This window comes from Schistocerca nitens, chromosome 4, assembly GCF_023898315.1.
Source record: "Schistocerca nitens isolate TAMUIC-IGC-003100 chromosome 4, iqSchNite1.1, whole genome shotgun sequence".
In the NCBI taxonomy this organism is placed as follows: Eukaryota; Metazoa; Arthropoda; class Insecta; order Orthoptera; family Acrididae; genus Schistocerca; species Schistocerca nitens.
The window spans coordinates 277,542,491-277,560,732 of NC_064617.1; the positions used below are offsets into that span (position 1 = coordinate 277,542,491).

Consider the following 18,242-nt stretch of genomic DNA (forward strand, 5'->3'; position numbering starts at 1 on the left):
ATTAGAGTAATACTTTCTTGAACTACAGTAGAAATACACAAAGAAAATACATACATTCTCCTGGTCACATGTGCCGCTATCCCCCCCACCCCCCATCCCCACCACCACCACCACCACCACCACCAACAACCAACCCCCCCCCCTCCACACACACACACACACACACACACACACACACACACACACACACACACACACATGTCCCTACATGTCCCCGACTGGAGATGGAGTGCCACTGGGTGGCTAGCAGCTCAAAGGAAGGCAGCCAGTCTGCTGGTTAGGAATGCGGGAGGGAGAGTTGGCAGGTACATGGGCTAAGCATAATGATGCACTGTTGTTGGAACTGATGGGACACACTGAAGGTGATGTGGGTACATGAATTGGAAGGGCATGATAGGACAGAGGGAGGGGAAATGGCTAAGTGGGGGTATTATGATAGTTGGTTACTGGACATTGAGGGCCAGGACAATTATGGGAGCAAAGGATGTGTTCCAAGAATAACTCTTATCTGTGTAGTTTAGAGAAGCCAGTGGTGGAGGGAAGGGTCCAGATGGCTCGGGTTGTGAAGCAGGCATTGAAATTGAGAATGTTTACAGCTGCATATTGAGCTACAGGGTGTTCAGCTTTGTTGTTGGCAACAGTTTGACAGTAGCCATTCATCCTGATGGACAGCTTTTCGGTAGTCATACTGACATAAAAATCTGTGCAGTGTTTCCAGAAGAGTTGGTATGTGAGACGGCTGTTGTCACAAGTGGTCCAGACTCTGGTGGGGTTGGATAAGCTGTGATAGGACTGGACTAGGTGATGCTGGGCAGGTGGAATGGGTAAGTCTTGCACCTTGGTCTTCTAGAGGGATAGTGATGAACTAGGACATTGTGTGGGGTTGGTGGGTGATGGAACACCACTGTAAGGAGGGTGAGAAGAATCTTGGATAGGATGTCTCTCACTTCAGGACATGATGAGAAATAATCAAAGCCCTGGTGGAGGATATGGTCCAGTTGTTCCAGACCGGAGTGATATTGGGTGATGAGGGAGGTGCCCCATTACAGCTGATACTTAGGGGTGGTGGGAAGATTGGAGGTGTGTTGGGCTATGACACAAAAAATCTGTATGTGTACTAGATTTGAGGGTTAGTCCCTGTCTGTGAAGGTCCTCATGTGACCTTCAGTGTACTGGGCAAGGAGTTCTCGCCACTGTAGTTACACCAGCCACAGGCGGTCAGGCTGTGTGGGAGGGAGTTCTTGATGTGGAAGTACTGGCAGCTGTCAAAATGTAGTTACTATTGATGGTTAGTGGTTTTAATGTGGACAGAGATGTGGATGGAGCCATCAGAGGTGGAGGTCAAGATTGAAGGTGCTGGCACTTTCGGTGGAAGAGAATCAGATAAACCGGATGAGAGAGAAGGTGTTAACGTTGAGGTTGTGAAGGAATGAGGATAGGGTGTCTTCGAACTGAGTCCATATCATGAGGTTATCGTCAGTGAACCTGAACTAGACTGAAGATATTTGCCCTAGTGACCCCATCCCAGAAGTCCATCTCCTACAATCGCTACTGAAATCCACAGGCCCTTCCCTGAACCTCTGTCCCAAGTCCATCTCCCTCCTCACTCCAGTGACACCTCACACATCCACCTTCTACATGCTCCCTAAAATCTATAAACCCGACAATCCTGGATGCCCCATTGTAGCTTTCTATTGTGCTCCTACTGATAGAATTTTCACTCTTTTTGATAAACATCTCCAACCAATTGCCCAAAACCTAGCCTTCCCACATCAAAAATACTAAACACTTCCTTCACCAACTGGCCATCATCCCCACCCCTCCTGGATCCCTATATGTCACTCTTGATGCCATCTCCGTACACAATGGCATTCCACATGTGTATGGCCTTGTCACTATCGAAACTACCTTTCCCAATGTCCTTCTGATTCCAAACCCACTACCTCATTCCTAATATGCCTTACCAAGAATATCCTGACACCCAGCTACTTTTCCTTTGAAGGGAAGTTAAACAAACAAATGCGCAGCCCAGCTGTTCTCACATGTATGGCAACTCATTTATGGACCACCATTCTGGACTCCCAAAACTCCCAGTCCCTAGTCTGGCTCAGATTCATTGATGATATCTTCATGATCTGGACTCAAGACCAAGACACCCCTGTCCAGGTTCCTTCACAACCTTCTCTCCCATCTGCTTTGGCTGGTCTTCCTCCATTGAACGTGCCAACTTTCTGGACATTGAACTCCATGTCTTTGATGGTTTCATCCTTACTTCTCTCCCATTAAACACAATAACCAACAACAATACCTCCATTTCAACAGCTGCCTTCCCTTCAACAACAAAAAATTCACCCCATAATCCCATACAGCCTGGCCACCTGTGGACAACATATCTACAGTGACGAGAACTCCCTTGCCCAGTATACTGCACCAACACATAGGGTATAACCAAACCATTCCCCCGTCAGGGCTTTCTCTCTCATCATGCCCTAAAATGAGGGACACCCTACCCAAGGCCCTTCCCACCCCTCCTAAAGTGGTGTTTTATCAACCACCCAACTCACGCATCATCCTAGTCCACCACTACGCCACTCCCACTCCTAACTGCATTCCACAGGGATCACATGCCTGGGGAAGATGTAGGTGCAAGACCTTCACAATCCACCCACCCAGCACTTCTTACTCCAGTCCTGTTACAGTGTTATCCAACCCACTCAGAAACCGAACTACCTGCGAAAGCAACTGTGTCATATACCATCTCTGCTGCAGACACTGCACAGCTCAGTGGGACTACCAACCAGCTGTCCACCAGGATTAATGGCCACCAAAAACTGTTGCTAGGAACAAATTTGACCACCCAGTGGCAGAACATGCAGCTGAGCACATCAAAGAGGCAAAATATGGTATCATTACTACTATGTGACCTAAGCATGATTGCATTCCTGTTGACAAACTAATAAGGAAGCTGGAGTGTTATGGGGAGTGTGGGAACGCATTAACTGTGTTGCATTCTTATTTAAGCAACAGAAAACAGTTTGTCTCAGTCAGAAACATAAATTCTTCCTTAATAGAAATCAGCAAAGGTGTTCCACAAGGACCTACTCATGGACACTTCTTCTTCATTGCAGCAATCAACAGTTTACCTAATAACATAGAGCATTCTGTCATGTTATGTAGATGATACAACACTACTTACCACACATTGGAAAATCTCACAACTGAATAGGATAACAAAAGAAACTCTTGATACAGCCTTGGACTGGTTTGCAGCTACTAAACTCCTGTGTAATCACAATAAAACCCAACAACGCATAATGGGTATGTCTAATGGTATAGAAAATAAGTCAGTGAAACTTTCGTGCATTTACATTGACTCCAGACTCCACTGGAAGGATCATATCAATCACGTATGTGAAAAAATATCTAGGGTATCATACCTGATTTTGAAGCTAAAGGATTTAGTGAGCTTGGATTACCTTAGGGTGACATATTTTGGACTATTCCAGTCACATATGTCGTATGGTCTGATTGTATGGGGACACTCCCCTCACATCAAGAATATTATAAAAATACAAAAATGTTCTGTGTATGATGTATAAAACAGGACACATGGAGCAATGTCATCCTCTTTTTTCTAGACTAAGAATACTCACAATTATAACTTTATACTTTTGTGCCTGTGCTCTATGTTTAAATAATATTTCAGAATTTGCTGTTAGGGGAAAAACTCATGAACACATCAGAGCTAAGGCTAATTTAGATATACCAAGGCACAGGTTAGCAAGAACTGGAAATTCTCACAAAGTGAATCCACTCAAAATTTTCAACAAATTACCAGTCTGCGTTTGGTCAATGGATTTAAAAAAAAAAAAAAATCTTTAAATTAAATAGTACAGCCGGCTATCAGATCACCCATTCTACTGTATTACAGAATTCTTTGAGATACCTCAAGAGGATATTAGCATGTAACAAATTTTCCTATAGCCTACTGTATCATTATGTGGTATTTTCATACTTTGTATGATTATGCTATAATTATGAACTGTACACTCTATATAACTTGTGGACACTAGCTCTTAGAAATCTTCCTGTAGCGTATATTATTATTGTGGTGCGTAATATGTATAGTACAGTTAAATGACATTAGTTTACTTTATTACTATATACCCATATCAGTTATTACATCCTGTATTATACAACAATGATAGAGCCTATTTCATTGTAAAATGATCAATGGTGAATAAAAATTCTCGATTCTTGAGCATAACACAATCACTTTCAACATTTGCTTCACAACTGAGGCCATCTGAATCATTTCCTCTGCCACCAGCTTCTCTGAACTATGCAGATGGGAGCTGTCCTTGCAACACATCCTCCACTCTCATAATCTTCCTGGCCTTGGCCTCCGGTAACCCACTGTCTCCACACACCCTCCATCCGACAGTTTCCCCTCCCTCTTTCCTGTCATTCCTTTGCAGTTTACAACCCGGTGTCACCTTCAGTGTACACTGCTCCCCACTGGCTCTCACAACCATGTGTCACATGCTTAGGTTATGCACCTGCCACTCCTCCCTCCTGTATTTGTAGCCGGCAAACCGGCTGCATCCCTCTGAGTCGCTAGCCACTCATCCCCAACTCTTCTCCATGCCTCTTGCCTGCCTTTTTCCCCCTCTATCCACTCTATCCGACACAACTCCCACCCCAACCTAGTCCACCTGCTATAATGTGGCACTGGCATTGTGTGTCTAGCCAGCACTGTGTGTGTGTGTGTGTGTGTGTGTGTGTGTGTGAGAGAGAGAGAGAGAGAGAGAGAGAGAGAGAGAGAGAGAGATTGATTTTGTTGCACTTACGTTAACTCTTTCATGTCCCATTTAATTGGGTTTAACTCTTCTTCTAACTCCACTGATCTATTCTCAGCACGTCTGGTTATCCATGTGGTCTAACGCACTGGGCAGGAAGGCATGCCAGTCCCCGTCACAAATCCACCTGGCAGATTAGTGTTGAAGTCCAGTGTGCTGGCCGGCTTGTGGATGGTTTTTAAGGCGGTTTTCCATCTGCCTCAGCAAATGTGGGCTGATTCCCCTTATTCCGCCTCAGTTACAGTATGTCAGCAGTTGCTGTGCAAATAGTTTCTCCATGTATGCGTACACCATAATTACTCTACCACGCAAATGTTGGGGTTACACTCATCTGGTGTGAGACGTTCCCAGGGGGGTCCACTGGGGTTGAACCAAACAATAAACCTGTGTTCAGTGTGGGGTGGCAGAGGTTGTGAATGGCTACTGTAGGCTGTTATGGGATTGTGAACCACTGAGGGCTACGGCGAGGACGAAGTCTCTCCGTCGTTTGTAGGTCCCCAGTTCCATACCATACAATCTATTCTTGATCCTAAAGTTCTGTGATTCATTGTCCCTAGTTTAAGGCTCCAGTGTTTCAGTCCCCAGTTGGTTATGTGATCTTCTTTCAACACACATCTCTTCTTATAACTCTGGATGATATTTGTTGATAAGAAAAATGGCTCAGTCTGAGTTTCTCTAATCTCAACATGGCTCTCTCGTGTACAGATGTTGGTATAATGAAGAATGTATAGACTGCAGCCTCCATTATTCTTCATTACGATAGTGAGAAATTCAGAATTGGAAAAGAAATCGGGCAAGGAGATTTCACATCATGAAAAGTATTATCCTTACATTGGGAAAGAGGAGGACTACAATGACACAAGGAAAAGATAGTGCTACTTACGTAAGGCACTTACACACTAGCTTTCGGCCAATGCTTTTATCTGAAAGTGAAACACACACACACACACACACACACACACACACACACACACACACATATATACTCCTGGAAATTGAAATAAGAACACCGTGAATTCATTGTCCCAGGAAGGGGAAACTTTATTGACACATTCCTGGGGTCAGATACATCACATGATCACACTGACAGAACCACAGGCACATAGTCACAGGCAACAGAGCATGCACAATGTCGGCACTAGTACAGTGTATATCCACCTTTCGCAGCAATGCAGGCTGCTATTCTCCCATGGAGACGATCGTAGAGATGCTGGATGTAGTCCTGTGGAACGGCTTGCCATGCCATTTCCACCTGGCGCCTCAGTTGGACCAGCGTTCGTGCTGGACGTGCAGACCGCGTGAGACGACGCTTCATCCAGTCCCAAACATGCTCAATGGGGGACAGATCCGGAGATCTTGCTGGCCAGGGTAGTTGACTTACACCTTCTAGAGCACGTTGGGTGGCACGGGATACATGCGGACGTGCATTGTCCTGTTGGAACAGCAAGTTCCCTTGCCGGTCTAGGAATGGTAGAACGATGGGTTCGATGACGGTTTGGATGTACCGTGCACTATTCAGTGTCCCCTCGACGATCACCAGTGGTGTACGGCCAGTGTAGGAGATCGCTCCCCACACCATGATGCCGGGTGTTGGCCCTGTGTGCCTCGGTCGTATGCAGTCCTGATTGTGGCGCTCACCTGCACGGCGCCAAACACGCATACGACCATCATTGGCACCAAGGCAGAAGCGACTCTCATCGCTGAAGACGACACGTCTCCATTCGTCCCTCCATTCACGCCTGTCGCGACACCACTGGAGGCGGGCTGCACGATGTTGGGGCGTGAGCGGAAGACGGCCTAACGGTGTGCGGGACCGTAGCCCAGCTTCATGGAGAAGTTTGCGAATGGTCCTCGCCGATACCCCGGGAGCAACAGTGTCCCTAATTTGCTGGGAAGTGGCGGTGCGGTCCCCTACGGCACTGCGTAGGATCCAACGGTCTTGGCGTGCATCCGTGCGTCGCTGCGGTCCGGTCCCAGGTCGACGGGCACGTGCACCTTCCGCCGACCACTGGCGACAACATCGATGTACTGTGGAGACCTCACGCTCCTCGTGTTGAGCAATTCGGCGGTACGTCCACCCGGCCTCCCGCATGCCCACTATACGCCCTCGCTCAAAGTCCGTCAACTGCACATACGGTTCACGTCCACGCTGTCGCGGCATGCTACCAGTGTTAAAGACTGCGATGGAGCTCCGTATGCCACGGCAAACTGGCTGACACTGACGGCGGCGGTGCACAAATGCTGCGCAGCTAGCGCCATTCGACGGCCAACACTGCGGGTCCTGGTGTGTCCGCTGTGCCGTGCGTGTGATCATTGCTTGTACAGCACTCTCGCAGTGTTCGGAGCAAGTATGGTGGGTCTGACACACCGGTGTCAATGTGTTCTTTTTTCCATTTCCAGAGATGTCAGTCGAGGTGGAAGAGTAGAGGCAAAGAAGTTGTTGAGAGACAGGTGAGGTATGAGTGGCGGCAACTTGAAATTAACTTGTTTGCCTCTACTCTTCCACCTCGACTGACATCTCTGCCCAAACTCTTTGTCTTTAAATATGTCTGCTTGTGTCTGTATGTGTGGATGGATATGTGTGTGTGTGCGAGTGTATACCTGTCCTTTTTTCCCCCTAAGGTAAGTCTTTCCGCTCCCGGGATTGGAATGACTCCTTACCCTCTCCCTTAAAACCCACATCCTTTCGTCTTTCCCTCTCCTTCCCTCTTTCCTGATGAGGCAACAGTTTGTTGCGAAAGCTTGAATTTTGTGTGTATATTTGTGTTTGTTTGTGTGTCTATCGACGTGCCAGCGCTTTTGTTTGGTAAGTCTCATCATCTTTCTTTTTAGATATATTTTTTCCACGTGGAATGTTTCCCTCTGTTATATATATATATATATATATATATATATATATATATATATATATATATATATATATATATATCGTCTTTCCTGGCGAAGCAACCGTTGGTTGCGAAAGCTAGAATTTTGTGTGTATGTTTGTGTTTGTTTGTGTGTCTATCGTCCTGCCAGCGCTTTCGTTTGGTAAGTCACATCATCTTTCTTTTTACATATATTTTTCCCATGTGGAATGTTTCCCTATATAATAGAGGGAAACATTCCACGTGGGAAAAATATCTAAGAACAAAGATGATGTGACTTACCGAACGAAAGCGCTGGCAGGTCGATAGACACACAAACACACACACAAAATTCAAGCTTTCGCAACAAACTGTTGCCTCATCAGGAAAGAGGGAAGGAGAGGGAAAGACGAAAGGATGTGGGTTTTAAGGGAGAGGGTAAGGAGTCATTCCAATCCCGGGAGCGGAAAGACTTACCTTAGGGGGAAAAAAGGACAGGTATACACTCGCGCACACACACACATATCCATCCACACATTACAGACACAAGCAGACATATTTAAAGTTTGGGCAGAGATGTCAGTCGAGGCGGAAGTGAAGAGGCAAAGATGATGTTGAATGACAGGTGAGGTATGAGTGGCGGCAACTTGAAATTAGCGGAGATTGAGGCCTGGTGGGTAACGGGAAGAGAGGATATATTGAAGAGCAAGTTCCCATCTCCGGAGTTCGGATAGGTTGGTGTTGGTTGAAGGCCAGACATACCAACAATTAAAGGGAACAGCCATGGGTACCAGGATGGCCCCCTCATACGCCAACCTATTCATGGGTCGCTTAGAGGAAGCCTTCTTGGTTACCCAGGCCTGCCAACCCAAAGTTTGGTACAGATTTATTGATGACATCTTCATGATCTGGACTCACAGTGAAGAAGAACTCCAGAATTTCCTTTCCAACCTCAACTCCTTTGGTTCCATCAGATTCACCTGTTCCTACTCCAAATCCCATGCCACTTTCCTTGATGTTAACCTCCACCTGTCCAATGGCCAGCTTCACACGTCCGTCCACATCAAACACACCAACAAGCAACAGTACCTCCATTACGACAGCTGCCATCCATTCCACATCAAACGGTCCCTTCCCTACAGCCTAGGTCTTCGTGGCAAACGAATCTGCTCCAGTCCGGAATCCCTGAAGCATTACACCAACAACCTGACAACAGCTTTCGCGTCCCGCAACTACCCTCCCGACTTGGTACAGAAGCAAATAACCAGAGCCACTTCCTCATCCTCTCAAACCCAGAACCTCCCACAGAAGAACCATAAAAGTGCCCCACTTGTGACAGGATACTTTCCGGGACTGGATCAGATTCTGAATGTGGCTCTCCAGCAGGGATACGACTTCCTCAAATCCTGCCCTGAAATGAGATCCATCCTTCATGAAATCATCCCCACTCCACCAAGAGTGTCTTTCCGCCGTCCACCTAACCTTCGTAACCTCTTAGTTCATCCCTATGAAATCCCCAAACCACCTTCCCTACCCTCTGGCTCCTACCCTTGTAACTGCCCCCGGTGTAAAACCTGTCCCATGCACCCTCCCACCACCACCTACTCCAGTCCTGTAACCCGGAAGGTGTACACGATCAAAGGCAGAGCCACGTGTGAAAGCACCCACGTGATCTACCAACTGACCTGCCTGCACTGTGATGCATTCTATGTGGGAATGACCAGCAACAAACTGTCCATTCGCATGAATGGACACAGGCAGACAGTGTTTGTTGGTAATGAGGATCACCCTGTGGCTAAACATGCCTTGGTGCACGGCCAGCACATCTTGGCACAGTGTTACACCGTCCGGGTTATCTGGATACTTCCCACCAACAACAACCTATCCGAACTCCGGAGATGGGAACTTGCTCTTCAATATATCCTCTCTTCCAGTTACCCACCAGGCCTCAATCTCCGCTAATTTCAAGTTGCCGCCACTCATACCTCACCTGTCATTCAACATCATCTTTGCCTCTTCACTTCCGCCTCGACTGACATCTCTGCCCAAACTTTAAATATGTCTGCTTGTGTCTGTAATGTGTGGATGGATATGTGTGTGTGCGAGTGTATCCCTGTCCTTTTTTTCCCCCTAAGGTAAGTCTTTCCGCTCCCGGGATTGGAATGACTCCTTACCCTCTCCCTTAAAACCCACATCCTTTCGTCTTTCCCTCTCCTTCCCTCTTTCCTGATGAGGCAACAGTTTGTTGCGAAAGCTTGAATTTTGTGTGTATGTTTGTGTTTGTTTGTGTGTCTATCGACGTGCCAGCGCTTTCGTTTGGTAAGTCACATCATCTTTGTTTTTATCACACACACCTCATATGCTCATGATCGCAATTTCTGGCAGGTTGGTCTGGAATGTAACTGTCATGTACAATGGAAGCAGTTTTCTGGAGGGGATGGGGAAGGGGAAGGGGAAGGGATAGCAGAGTGCGGTGCGGGGGGTGGGGGGGGTGGGGGGGGGGAAGAGTGCTGTATGGTGGAGCTTGCAAGACTGGATAGCTATCAGGTATGGTGCCAGGAGATTGTAAGGGAGAAAGGGGGGGTTAGGGGAATGGGTAATGAAAAAGAAGAGGGGTGGGGAAGGGGAAAGATGCGTTGGTGTGTTGGCAGAGGGCGGCGCACAGAGAGGATGGGAGACGAAAATAGGGAAGAGGTGATAGGATGGAGGGATTGAAACCCATTGGGTGGAGAGTGTGGGGACAGTAGGTTATCATAGGTTGAGGCTGGGATAACTATGGAAGCAGTGAATGTGTTGTAAGAATAACTCCCAACTGCGCAGTTCAGAGAAGCTGGTGGTGGTGGAAGGAAGTAAGTAAGTAAGGATTCAGATGGCTGGGGAGTGAGGCAGCCATTGAAATCAAGCCTGTTATGTTCAGCTGCATGTTGTGTCACAGGGTGGTCTGCTTTGCCCTTGCCCACAGTTTGACGCTGGCCGTTTATTCTGGTGGACAGCTAGTAGGTAGTCACACCAATATATGAGGATTGGAACTTTAAAAGTGACAGTTCGAGCGGCGTGGTCTATTGCCCGATGAATTTGTAACAGTTCTGAAGTGAATGCCATGAAGTGTTTCCTTCAATTTAGAAATAGAGTTGAATTCATGAGGGCTTAAGTCGGGGGTTTGCAGTAGGTGGTATAGCACTTAGCAGCCCCATCAGTCAAACAAAGCAGTAACAGCTTGCACTGTACATACTTTAGCATTCTCCTGAAAAATGACGGTCAGGTCCCGCAGAAAGTGTCATCGCATCTGTCCCTAAGCTGGTTGTAGGTTGTGTTCCAAAAATGAACAGCATAGAGACAGAAGTGATGACACTTCCTGCAGGACCTGACCATCATTTTGCCGGACAATGGTAAAGCACGTACAGTGCAAGCTGTTACTGCTTTGTTTGACTGATGGGGCTGCTAAGTGCTATACCACCTACTGCACTTCCCTGACTTAAGCCCTCATGTGTTCAACTAGATTTCTAAACTCAAGGAAACACTTCACAGCATTCACTTCAGAACTGCTACAAATTTGTCTGACAACAGTACGTGCTGCTCAAACTGTCAACACATCTGGCACTGCTAAGAGTATCCTACGACTTCCACATCACAGGCAACGGGTCATACACAATGCTGGTGACTACTTTGAAGGTCAGTAAAACTTTGAAACACATCTATTTTGTACAAGCTCTAAATAAATAGTTGCCACTATTAAAGTTCCAACCCTCGTAAAAAGCTGTGCAATGATTGCAGCAAAGCTGGTATATGACATAGGTGCTTTCACAGGTGATCTAGTCTATGAGGGGGGTAAGATAAACCTGTGACAGGACTGGAATAGGAAGTTCTGACTGGGTAAATTGGGTAGGTCTTGCACCTGGGTCTTCCACAGGGGTATGATCTGTGTGGCAGGGGTTTGAGACTGGGAATGGCATAGGGGTGGACTGTAGGAAGAGTGATAGATAGGATGTCTCTCATTTCAGGGCATGATGTTAGGTAATCAAAGCACTGGCGAAGATTTATGGTTCAGTTGTTCCAGTCCGGGATGGTATTGGGCATCATAGGGGGCTTTCTTCTGTAGCTGTTTATTGGGGGTGGTGGGAGAATTGGGGATGTGAGGAAAAATGGCATGGGAGACCTGTTTGTGTACTAGTTTTGGGGGTTAGTGCCTGTCTTTGAAGGCCTTGGTGAGACCATCAGCATTCTGAGCAAGGGAGTTCTTGTCATGGCAGATATGCTACCCCAGGTGGCCAGGCTTGCATGGAAGGGATTTTTTGGTGTGGAAGGGATGACAGCTGTCAAATGGAGTTACTATTGGTAGTTGGTGGGTTTAATGTGGACAGAGATGTGGATAGAGCCATCAGAGAGGAGCAGGTCAATGTCCAAGAAGATGACATGCCAGTTTGATAAGGACCAGGTGAAGCGGATGAGAGAGAATGTGTTGAGGTTGTGAAGGAATGACGATTGGTTTTCTTGGGCCTGAGTCCCGATCATCAAGATATTATCAATGGATATGAACCAGACCAGGGGTTTGACATTTTGGGAGGCTGAAAGATCTCCTCTGGGTGGCCTATAGGCGGGTTTGCATTGGGGGGGGGGGGGGGGGGGAGGCTATGCGAGTACCCATGGCTGTGCTGCGGATTTGTTTGCGTACATACATCTACATCACTTCCCTTCAAAGGAGAAGTAGTTGTGAGTTAGTTATAGAGCATTCCAGAAACCATCTCCATAATAATCTGCTGACATCCTCCTGTTGCCTCAGGGCTCCACTATTCAACACCTGCCCTTCCTGCAGTGCTCCTCGTCGTCAGCCCCCCATAACACTCAGATCCTACCTAACTGACCTCCCCAACTTGCCACATCCCCCCAAAACTCCGTACCAACACTCCACCAAATCTAGAGCTGAAAGATTCCTGTAATACAGTTGTTAACCTTTCCACCGAAACCCTCAGTATCACGGAAGCTTCAGTGCTATCCAACAGCCTCACCTTTAGCCCTGCACCCAAACCTAACCTTGTTGGACCTGTCAAAGACCTACTCTTCTCCTGATCCCCACAGTGTAAACAATTCTTTGCCACCAGTCCCCTCTAACTAAAGCCAACCTAATCCCAATGTTGAACCCCCCCACCCCCTCGCAGGTCATTCTACCATCCAACTGTGAACCTCCACCCCCTCCAATCTAACCACCTCTTTGTTACCTTCCAGGAAATCATTACCTCCAAATTGGTTTCGCCCTCCTTCTTCAGTACACCAACCTTTCAGCAGAAGAAAGACAGCTCCACACAACCTCAAAACAAATCCTGACGTAATCATTCTTCCTGCAGACAAAGGTTCCACCACTGTTGTTGTGAATTGCAATAACTACCTGGTGGAGGGCCTCTGCCAATTATCTGATTCCTCCGCCTATTATCTCTGTCAGAATGATCCCATCTCAGAAGTCCAACATAACCCTTCAATCCCTGCTTAAAACGTTAGGCTCTTCCCAGAACCTCTTCCCTGAATTCATTTCCCCCCTCACCCCTATGACAACCTGCACCCCCACTTTCTATATGCTGCCCAAAATCCACAAACCCACAATCCAAGATGCCCCATTGTGGCAGGTGATTTTGCCTGCACTGAAAGTATTTCAGCCTTCACTGACCAACACCTCCAACCAATTGCCCGTAATCTAACCTCCCACATCAAAGATACTAAACTGTACTACATAGTACTAATTGACAATGAGGTTTTAAACTATAAAATTTGATTTTGTATCTAGGGCAGTTGTAGGTAAATGATTGATTGAGTAAAAAGAACCCTGATTTTGAAAACTATTATTTTCTGATGTATGTGGAAATGAATGTTTGCCATCTATACCTACATATCCTGTACTATTAGTCATTTTCTTTCGTGTTCCATTGGCAAATAGAGGAAGGAAAAATGAGTCTATATGCCTCCATATGAGCCCTAATTTCTCTTATCTTCATGGTCCTTCTATTAAATTACATTGGTTGCAGTACAGTTGTTCTGCTGTCAGCTTCAAATGCTGGTTCCCTAAATTTTATCAGTATTTTTCCTCGAAAATAATGTCGCCTTCCCACCAGGGATTCTCATTTGAGTTCCCGAAGGATCTCCATAATACTTGTGCATTGTTCGAACCTACTGATAACAAATCTAGCAGCCCACCTCTGAATTGCTTCAATGTCTTCCTTTAATCCAACCTCATCCGGCTCCCAAACACTCGAATAGTACTTAAGAATAGGTCACACTGGTGTCCTATATGTTGATGAACCACACTTTCCCAAAATTCTCCCAATAAGCTGAAGTTGCCCTACTACAATCCTTACATGCTCATTCCATTTTATATCGCTTTGCAACATTATGCCTACATATTTAAATGACATGACACTGTCAAGCAGCACACTACATATGCTGTCTATCACACTTCCCTGAGGTACTCCTGATGATACCCATGTCTCTGATGAACACACGCCATCGAGGACAGTGTACTGGGATCTACTACTTAAGTCTTCAAGGTACTTACATATCTGGGTACCTATTCATTATGCTTATATGTTTCTTAACAGTTTGCAGTGGGACACAATATCAAATATTTTTTGGAAATCTAGAAATATGGAGTATGCCTGTTGCCCCTCATCCATAGTTCGTAGTATGTCGCGTGAGAAAAGGGCAAGCTGAGTTTCACACAAGTGAAGCTTTCTAAAACCGTGCCGATTTGTGGACAGAAGCTTTTCTTTCTCAAGGAAAGTTGTTATATTCAGACTGAGAAAATGTTCAAAAATTCTGCAGCAAACTGATGTTAAAGATATTGACCTGTAATTTTGCAGGTTCATTCTTTTATCCTTCTTATATAGAGGAATCGCCTGCTCTTTTTTCCACTTGCTTGGGACTTTGCACTAGGCAAGATATTATTGATAAATGCAAGCTAAATAAGGGCCAACACCATTTGTGAAACTGAATGGGGAATCCTTTCAGACCTGTCGACTTATTTGTTTTCAACTCTTTCAGTTGTTTCTCTATGTCAGGGATGCCTATTACTATGTCCACTGTATGGGAGTCTCAGTTATGGTCAAATGATAGTATATTTGCCCAATTATCCTGCAAGAATGATTTCTTAAATGTGAAATTTAAAACTTCGGCTTTCTTTTTGTCTTCTGCTGCTGGAACATCAGACTGATGTACAAGTGACTGCACAGAAGTCTTAGACCCGCTTAGCAATTTTACATAGGACCAGTATTTTCTTGGGTTCTCGGACATATCTTTTGCCAAGTTACGAAGGTGATAGTTGTTATACGCTTTTTGCATAGACCTGTTTAGACCCGTCGATCTCTACTGACCTTTTTTCTATTGTCATTTGCATGTTCTTTGAACCGAGAGTGCAACAGCTCATGCTAACTCAGCATTTTCCAGATTTTGTTGTTAAACCATGGTGGGTCTTTTCCATCCCTAATCCAGTTACTAGGCACATACTAATACCCCTCGTGAGCACAGTTTTCACTCCATTTAAACTTTGCTCATAATTCCTCTCTGTCCCTCATACTGGACTGAAATGATGTCATTTCACTGTGTAAGTGAGACATAAACAATTGCTTATCTGCTCTTTCTAGCAGAAATACTCTCCTAGCCTTCTTGACTGATGTATTAACTTCAGTAACCATAGTTGCTATGATGACTATGTGGCAGTGAGACATTGACTTTCAATTTGAAAATTGTTCAGAGGTGAAGGTTTATCTATCAACAGAGAGATACATATTGGGGGGTTACAAAGGGAGAAAGGGAGACAAGTTGGGATATGTTTTGTGACTGTAATGAATATATGAAACTGTGGTAGATGATGACTGTAACCAGGCAAATGAGTGGCATGTAAACCAAGGATGTTCTTTGTTGGATTAAAAGATATAGGTAGAGATTGAGAAGATAGCCTAATGAAAAGTGTATAGATGACATCAGAAAATATGGTGCAGCATGAATGTATATCACTCAGCACTGTAACGCATGTAAAATTCTAAAGCAGGCATCTCTCTCGCAAATGGCTAATGGTGAAAGAGACAGCATACCTAACCTTCGTGGGGTTTGTGAGACTCCATCTTTCATCAGGCAGCAGCTCCTGATGCTGCCTCACACATACAGCTTATTTGCCACCTTTCAGTGGCTGAAACAGTTACTCACCTACAAATGGAGGGATGTTATATTAATTGTCCACAAGCACTAGTTTCTTTCACACACTCCAGCAAACACAGTCCCTCAGTGCAGTTAGGTATGCATTGCAGTATGATGTAGCTATTTGTGTTCACGTTTGTTTGTTTTGTTTGTCTGTCTGTGTGTGTGTGTGTGTGTGTGTGTGTGTGTGTGTGTGTGTGTGTTGTGGGGGGGGGGGGGAGGGGGGGTTGCATGGGGCTCAATTATCACTGTGTAGAACTGGAAGCCTCATTTGTCATTGTGTGTCCATGAATTTAATGACAATTTTGAGTTATCTTCCAATAATAAAATTATTCTCTCTTTCAGGTCTGCGCATGGCACAAAAAATAGAAAGAATTGCTACTCACTACCATATTGCTGAGGCATTAGATGATCTGGTGGCATGTGCAGCACAAAATCCACTTATAGCACTTTTCATTATTGCTGTAATAGCATCATGTGGACTACCAGTTTTGATATTCTTGTTGTTTGTAATTATCTCGTTCCTTATAACATTCACGGGATTTATTTTTATTGAAGGTAAGAATAAAAATGTGTGTGTGTGTGTGTGTGTGTGTGTGTGTGTGTGTGTGTGTGTGTGTGTGTCATAGTTACACTACCTGATCAAAAGTATCTGGACACTCCTATGTTATGTGGAATTGACTAATAGGTGTCACTGGAAGCAGATGCATCTATATAAAAGGAGACACGGTGTATTGTGTCATTAGGGAAGCACTAACGGCAGAATTTGTTGGTCAGGACAGGTCAGTGACTTTGAACATGTTTTAGTTATTGGGTGTCACCTGAGTAAAATATCCAGAGTACATTTCAACTCTTCTGAAGCTGCCCAAGTCAGTTGTTGGTGATGTGACTGTAAAATGGAAATGGAAAGGAACAACCATGACTAAATCAAACCTCACATACTGACAGACAGGCACTGTTAAGCATTGTGTGGAGTGGATATAAAAAAGCACATTAAATCAGCAAGAGGAGTCACTCGTGAGTTTCAAAGTGCTACCAGCTGTCCAGATAGCATAGGGATTTAAGAAGAATGGGATACACTGGTTGAGCAGCTCCTCACAAGCCACATACTTCTCTAGTCATTGCTAAGTGACACTTAAGGTGATGTAACTAGCAATGCCACTGAACAGTGGATAACTGGAAATGAGTGATTTGGGGTGATGAATCGTGCTATACCCTGTGGCAGTCCAATGGGAGAGTGTGGGCTTGGTGAATAACTTGAGAATACTACTTGGTATCATGTGGTGTGCCAACAGTGAAGTACGGTTGAGGTTGTGTTGCACTTAAAAAAATGCTAAATATAGAAGGATATGAACACATTTGACAGCACTGTGTACTGGTTACATTAGAGCAACAGTTTGTAGATGTGATGATTGTATCAGCAGGACAATGCAGCCTGTCATAAAATAGCATCTGTGAGGCTGTGATTTATGGACGATAACATTTCTGAAATGGAACAGCCTGCCAGAGTCCCAACCTGAACTCAATGGAACATCTTCAGGAGGAGTTAGGACGTTGTCGCTCCAGATCCAAGTGCCCAACATTCGGCTCTCAAGGCATGGGCTGCCATTCCTTCAGACATCTCATTGAAAGTGTCCCCAGCAGTGTTCAAGCTACCACAAAGGTGAAGAGTGGACACATCCCGTATTAATGCCCACTCTTGCAGGGTTGTTACTAGGAATCTTTAGACTTTGTTTTGCCTGGCAAAAATGGTTGTCTGTTGTGGCAATCAGTTGTAAATTTTAGTGGTATGGTAGTACCCATAAGTCAGTAGACACCAGCAATTTGAGGTTACATTGTTTGTTGCTATGTGAGTAACAATGAATAGAAAGTTAATTACAGAACAGCCTGTATTTGTTTTGCAAACATGATGAAAACATGACCAAAATTACAATGTTTATGATTTGTTTGTGGAACATTTTCTGAACATCCAACCTCCATCTCACCAAAGTACTTCATATCAAATTTGAGATCTGAAGGAATATGTTGGTAGCAGAGCTTCCTTGTTCAAGTAGGCAAAAGTCTGTTACTGTAGAAGAGAATCTAAATGTTGTTGCACAGTGTTTTGTACAATCACTGACCAAATATCAGAAAAGCATCAAAGGATTATGGAATAGCAAGAAAAAGCCTAATAAAGATTCAGAAAAATGTGAAATTGAGACCAAGAGCTGATCCCAAGTTTTACTAAAGCATTCTTTGGAGTGACAAAGTGATTGTTAATGTGAATGGCAGAGTGAACAGACATAACTAGTGATTACTGGGATTCTATGAATTACCGTGTGGCTATGGAGTCAGTTAAACTTTAATGATTTGAACGTAT

The 18,242-nt window shown here is 45.0% G+C and overlaps 1 protein-coding gene across 3 annotated transcripts in view; it reads left to right on the forward strand.

Annotated features, from left to right (window-relative positions):
• Positions 1-18,242, forward strand: part of LOC126252312 (uncharacterized) — a 107,282-nt gene that overhangs the window by 63,241 nt on the left and 25,799 nt on the right. For all 3 annotated transcript variants that reach the window (XM_049953196.1, XM_049953197.1, XM_049953195.1), the window contains exon 3: positions 16,229-16,441. In XM_049953196.1, coding sequence (XP_049809153.1) covers positions 16,229-16,441 — 213 coding nt within the window. The remainder of the gene's footprint in view (positions 1-16,228; positions 16,442-18,242) is intronic.